The sequence below is a fragment of the Oncorhynchus tshawytscha genome, linkage group LG09 (assembly GCF_018296145.1).
Source record: "Oncorhynchus tshawytscha isolate Ot180627B linkage group LG09, Otsh_v2.0, whole genome shotgun sequence".
NCBI lineage: Eukaryota > Metazoa > Chordata > Actinopteri > Salmoniformes > Salmonidae > Oncorhynchus > Oncorhynchus tshawytscha.
The window spans coordinates 82,852,816-82,859,555 of NC_056437.1; the positions used below are offsets into that span (position 1 = coordinate 82,852,816).

Below are 6,740 nucleotides of genomic sequence, written 5' to 3' on the forward strand. Positions count from 1 at the left end.
TTCACAACACATTTAGTCAATTTCCATTTAAACTCATCTGATGGGATAAAGATCAATCTGATTTTTTAAAAATAAATAAAATACAAAAACCTATGTCCTTCCAACTCCCTTTTGGGGCACAAGACTGGATTTACTTGCGTGACGAACAAACCTGAGTGAGACTGATTAAAAATGAAGCACTATAGCAACAACCAAGCCAATAGAAGTACGGGAAGCTGTTTACAATGGGTGTACCGTTTCTATGGTTGCCGGACAAACCTCCTGCACCAGGTATTAAACTGCCCCCGGAGAGATCCTTAGCCGCTGCCACCGTTATAAAGACTTGTTTTTAAGACGTTGAATTGAACAAGCGCGCATCAGAGCGCCAAAGACATCTTGAGGTATTTTTTCATACATTTTCAACAGGTGCAAATCCTCAAGGCTAAAACGAGATTAATAATTTATCAATTGGCCATTTGGATTGTAAGGTATTTTCTCAGCAGTATATCAGATCAAGGTAAGTTTGTCATGTTTTTACATTCTATTTCTTTTAAAAATTAAAACATATTAGAATGAAGTAGGTTATCATTAAATTGTAGCAAATTATTCTTGATATCTTGCCATAAAAATACAAAGCTGTTAATTGTAACTATTGTAAGGCTTTGTTGTAAAGTTAAATTACTAGCTAGCTATAAGCATCTTCATATTTAAAAAAAATAATTGAAACACTTAAATTAAATAATCTCAAATGTTATCTGATTTGGCACAATTCATTAATTTGTCTAGAGTCTACTCTATTTGATCACGTTGAGTCGTTTATCATAAATTCACTCGCCATATATGAGTTTATAACAGTGCCTTTGTCCCAGCCTTTTTGTGGAGAGTCTCGTTTTATGGCTATAAACTATTATGTGTATGTAGATAGGAGCGCAGTCTAGCCTACCTATCACTTTTCACAAAGGTTCTATGACCTCCAGACAGTCGACATCGGAACGAGTGAGAATAAACATAGCAGGTCTTTTGCACATCAATTCATTAATAACAGTCTTTATTCTGGGATTACAAACCCATGCACTCCTTTTGTTAAGCAGTTTCTAATCAAATATCAACATTTGAAAGATCTCAACTACATGCAGCTATTGTTCCTACAATTTGTTTCTCTACAAGTCACTGAATAGAACGTGCCATTACCACAGAGATAAACTATTTCAATTTACCCCCTGACATGCCTCAAAGGGCTCTGTTTTCAAATAGGGCTATCATTGTCCTTTTCAGCTTTGTTCATGTCGAGTGTATATTTTCTCCTTGTCAGGCTGTTGTCTGGTGGTATAGGGGTGAGCTTTAGCCATCGGAGCGGAGGGAGGACCATGCTGTCTCTAAGCTGTGCAGACCCCTGGCCCGAGGGCTCGGTGGGGCTGGAGGAAGAAGTGGTGACTGCCGCTGCTCATTCTGAGGAGCTGGACCTGGACGACAGCTCAGCAGGCTCCAGCAGCACTGGGGGCTCTGACAACCTGGATGACAGCCTGACCAGCCTGCAGTGGCTGCAGGAGTTCTCTATTCTCAATGCCAATGGGCCTCAACAGGCTCCTCTCTCCACTCACCACCAGCCTCACTTCTTCGGCCATCAGCAGCTGGGCTCTGAGGCTCCCGCTTCCCCTCTGGCTGGTGACCCTGCATCCATAGGCATGCCCCTCACCCCAGGCAAGCCCACAGCAGCAGCATATTGTAGGATGCAGTCCCTGTCAGCCCTCCCTAGCCTGGTGGCCCATGGTCACTGCCCCGATGAGGTGGACTACAAGACAAACCCTCATATCAAACCCCCTTACTCCTATGCCACACTCATCTGTATGGCCATGCAGGCCAGCAAGAAGACCAAGATCACCCTCTCCTGCATCTACAAGTGGATCACTGACAACTTCTGCTACTTCCGCCATGCTGACCCCACCTGGCAGGTAAATGTTGCTAAAGTCACACCCACACACACACTTGAAAATGGCTCTAATAGGATGCTTTAGACTAGGTCCTGTGAGAGGCTCTCAGTCACGTTCAGAACTTGACTATGTCTCGAGCAGCCAGATAGTGAGAGACAGAGAGAGAGAGTCCTCTTCAGCATCTGCGACAGAGGGCTCTGTGTGTTTTGGAGTGGGGCCAAGATGCAGCTGGGTTTTTCTTTAACAGGAACGAGTAAGAGCACAGTTCTTTCCAAATTCTGTATATTGAGAGCTCTGGGCCGTCTGCCACATTCTGAACAAGCATTAGCAGCTATGGTTTATGGGAATTAAGGGCTCTCATGGTACAAAGATGGCAGCAAATACTCCCGTAATTTACAAAGATTGTAGCAAATACTGCCTTGGACTTCCCCTTACTTGGCAGTGGGCATCTTGCTTAAGAAGACTTCATCCCCCACAACACACATTTTAGTGCGTGTGTGTTTTTAAACCCATTACATTATTTTTCAGAAATAGCTCCCAGGTTTTCTGCTTGAGCAACGAGAGGCAATGGGGGAGTATGGGGAGGGGCAGTATGGCATCAAAAGTGCAGATTCCCCATCAAAGGGAATAAATTCTCTGGAAAAAGTTTAATTTGCTGGATAAATGATTAATTAAGTCGTTAGCCATACTCCCCAGGTCCAGAAGTTATACTAATTTCCTGAGCATTCTGTTATTGTAAGCCAGTGCATGGGGCAGATAATATTTAACAAAGGTCAGCAGGTCACTAGTTGGGGGGGGGCAATGCCCTGAATGCAAGGGTACACAAGCTAATATATTTGATGGAGCAGGACTGAATGTGTACTGCCATGTCAATCCTGTCCCCCTCATGCGCTATTTCAGAACTCCATCCGGCACAACCTGTCTCTGAACAAGTGTTTCATCAAGGTTCCGCGGCAAAAGGACGAGCCAGGGAAGGGGGGCTTCTGGAAGATTGATCCCCAGTACGCAGAGCGCCTCCTCAACGGGGCCTACAAGAAGAGGCGGATGCCCCCTGTCCAGATCAACCCTGCCCTGCAGAACAGGCTTAGGGCCAACCCCCAACCCCTGCCCAGGGGCCTCTGTAACTCCACAGGCAGCCAGAGTGGGCTATGTGTCAATCCAGAGGCTCAGCAGCTCCTCAGAGAGTTTGAAGAGGCCACTGGAGCCGACCAGAACTGGGACCCCTGTCTGGGCGAAGGCACCATGCTGGGGGCATGGCCCATAAGAAAGGGAGGGCCTGGACACAAGAGGAAACACCCACTGGGCTCCAGGACTGCCATGGTCAAAGTCCCCCGGCACTCCAGCTCTCCTTTGCTGTCTTTGGAGGAGTATAGGGAACTGGGCTCCCTGAAGGGGAACTTTGACTGGGACGCCCTCCTGGATTCTGCACTGAGTGGGGAGCTGAGTCTGGACGGAGGAGGTCCACTGAGCCCCATCCCCCAGGAGGAGGACCTGATGGTGCGGGGCACCCACATCTGCCCCCTTGAGGCCCCCGCGGGGACAGCAGGCAGCAGCCACGTGCTGGCGGAGACCCAGAGGAGCAGCGGAGCAGACTTTGAGGAGACGTTCCTGGCCACAGCATTCCTGCAGAGCCCCTGGCCAGAGGAAGAGGAGCAGGGATCTACCAACTTCCTGTGCAGCTCCACAGTCAACCTGGAGCAGCTCTTTGACCTGGGAGATTCCCTCGGTGGTGACCTCAGCAGTAAGATAGAGTATCTTCTCTAAAGACATGTTCACCAATTCTTTGGCCTCCAAGACTCTTTGACTATACTGTGATGATGACACTACTAGATTATTGTTTAAAAAGAGAGGCACCACATGAACTAAATGGACCTTTTACACATGCATGTGTTTAAGATTTCTAGATGATGTTTTTTGAAATTGGTACAATAATGGATGACATCATTAATGCCTACAGAGCAAAAATGCCACAATGAACTGCAGTATTCCAAACGATTACTGGACAAAAACTATATCAAACCTACTGTTGGGACCATGACATTGGATAATAGACATTATCAATAAGACTTCGCTCACAGAGAAACAAAATATTCCTGTCTGAGGACAGGAAAACCACCAATATGTCTTTGTTTACATTCTGAATATATATGTGGTATTGAATGGATTGCAGGTTGACGTGGATAGAGGAATTGTCATGCAGGCACAAGGTGAGCAACAGAACATTGGAATCAACATTTTAGAAATGTAATTTTTTTTAGCATTAGATGAAATTACAAAGTAATTACTGTACTCTTTGAAAGTTATGGACAGTTTTGAGATGCAAGGCCAACAGCTAATGATGAGTTGAGGTGTTGTACCTGACAGTGATGCAACGTTTTAGCTGCTTAAGAATAGGTGGTTTAGCATGCTGAATATTTCATAAAGGTTTAGATGAATCCACCTCACAGGGAATACTATTATTTGTTGTGAAGATCTCTTATTATTGTTTAGGAATTAAAATGATCACAACATCAGACTTCAGGAATTTCGGTCCTGTACTGAATTTTCTACTGAAATGCTGAATGTCTGACTTTTAACGCTCTGTGGATACATTTGGATGAAATTCTGAAACTAGTGTCTATTTTATATCAATATACAATATCTGTAACTGAAGTGAAAGGAATACTATGATGATCAATGAAGAGATATTTGCCAAATTACTACTAATTAGAAGAGTTTTTAGACTTAAAATTGTTTTATGTGTGGGGTTTTCTGTAATGACTACTTTCTGAATGCATTCTTTGAATAATGATCTTTTCACTTTAACTAAATGTATGCAGAACAATTTTAAACGGGTTGTTTTTAGCAAGCTTAGGATTGTCATATTATCAGCAGAGAGTGTAAATTTATATTTAATAATCATTAATTCAACTAATTTCAGTGAGTTAACCAGTTACAGAGAGCAGTAGAGGACAGATCTGGATGTCGTAAAGACAAGTTCATTCCAATGCAGAATAGCTCAAGGCAAGCTTCTCCTTTGCAATGGTTTCAGTGGCTTGTCAATGAATACCCGACCTTCAGGTTAGATGTGCAAAGAACAACACTTGGAAACAGAAGACCGGCAGTGTTTTCACCAAGGAAAGCTGATGGAGGCCTTTTGGTCAACAGGAGGAGACAATGCAAAAATGATGACATAAACAAGCAGGAATTACATGAACAAATGTTGAGTCATGAGATACTCTCTTGTTTTGTTTCAAGTCGACCTTTACCTGGAAATTGCTTTGTCTTTCCTCTGGTCTTACTAAACCCAATCACATGGTTTCAAGACATGAGTGAGTGAGTCTTAAAGGTTGATTTATGGCACAAAAAACAGTCAATTTTGAAACAGACATGGGGTGTACCTTTGGTGGTTCGTCGAAGTGTCATTCTGGTCATGCATGCCGCGACCGACGTAGTTTGTTAGCTAAGATAGCCACTTTAGCTAGCCAGTGACTCCTCCAGTGTGTTGATGTCATTTCACAGGAGTTGTGTTTGGAAAGAAGCTGTAGAGATCGGTAAGAAATGGCCCTTCTGTAGCCAAATATCTTATTCATAAATTGTGGTTGTGTTTTTAAGCATTAAATGACCTAGTAAATGGTGCATTGATCAGTTATACAGTTTAAAGCCGCTATTTTTGTGTTTTTGCCCAAAGTTGACCTTTAACATGTATATTAAAATGTGCTAATAGTCGTTATCTTGCAGAATAACTACTCCTGGTTTATTAGTGTTGTAAATCCACCATGAAGTCTGAAAGTGCAATCAATGTACAGTGAGTGATACTTGGTCTATTTTACATTACATTGAAGGGTAGTAATGCAGTTTACTTAGTCAGACCCAGTTCATGGTTTAATGTGTGGTACGGTATGAATACATTCTGATGGAAGGAAACTCCTCCTTTAAAAGTGAATTAACTACTATATTTTGTCAGTTGTGTATTAGCTCTTCCAAAACACTTGTCATCCAAGTTGACCCTATTGGCATCATACCTCAAGATTTATTTTTTATTTTTTATGAAGATGTGCATTCATTCTCTGTTTATTTTTCTGTTTTTCCTTGACAATAAAAAAAACCTTCAAACTTGAATGAGTTTACATTAATTTTTATACATCTGGGTGCGGTGCTTTTGAAGATTTCTAGCTGTCTTTCCGTCTTTTTCTCCCTGTCTCTATTTTGTCTCTGTACATTCCTGATTCCACCCCATTAGTGTGTCTTCTGTGTGTGTCGGTGTGATTTACGCTTGCCTTTTCCTGCTCATCTCTTTTCGGGGGTGACTGTGCTCAGGCAGTGGATTGGGGTCTTTCTCTGGCTTTTGTCTGTGCTCAGTCAGACACTTGTCCCCCCCAGGGCTCTGCTCTGTGCTCCTCTCACTGGGTCAGTGTGGGGTCTAACAGGAACAAGTGTCCCACACCTCCATATATCCCTATCCTGTCTGTTCTGGACCACACCGTCTCTCTCTACTTGTGAAGATTAGCTAAGTACCATGTTCAGGGAACTTTATGAATATTTCCCTGTGGCGTTTTCAAATTAAGCCCGGTGTATAGCTAGCGTGTCATGGTGTAAAAGACTGGGACTGTCTTTACCACACGAATGTCTCATGTGGTAATCAGGAAAAAGTTGGAGCACATAGGTGAGAAATCCTATACCTCTGTATGGTGGACTGGACACCCAACCCTCCACGGGAAGGTTACGGTTCTCCATCTCCATCCGTGGTGCTCTCAGCTTGGGAAAGGAGAGCTGACAGTCTGTTAGCCTTCTCCCCCAGCCCAGCTCCACAGAGGCCCCCTGGACAGCAGTTATTACATGGTACAGTTG

General features: G+C 43.5%; 1 protein-coding gene across 1 annotated transcript; it reads left to right on the forward strand.

Annotated features, from left to right (window-relative positions):
• Window positions 1–301: 301 nt before the first annotated feature.
• LOC112258882 (forkhead box protein J1-A-like) lies at window positions 302–6,012 on the forward strand. Its single transcript, XM_024433522.2, has 3 exons — window positions 302–496; window positions 1,292–1,931; window positions 2,811–6,012. Exons 2-3 carry the CDS (start codon window positions 1,347–1,349, stop codon window positions 3,672–3,674), a joined length of 1,449 nt encoding a protein of 482 aa, XP_024289290.1. The 5' UTR covers window positions 302–496; window positions 1,292–1,346; the 3' UTR covers window positions 3,675–6,012.
• The last annotated feature ends 728 nt before the right edge of the window (window positions 6,013–6,740 follow it).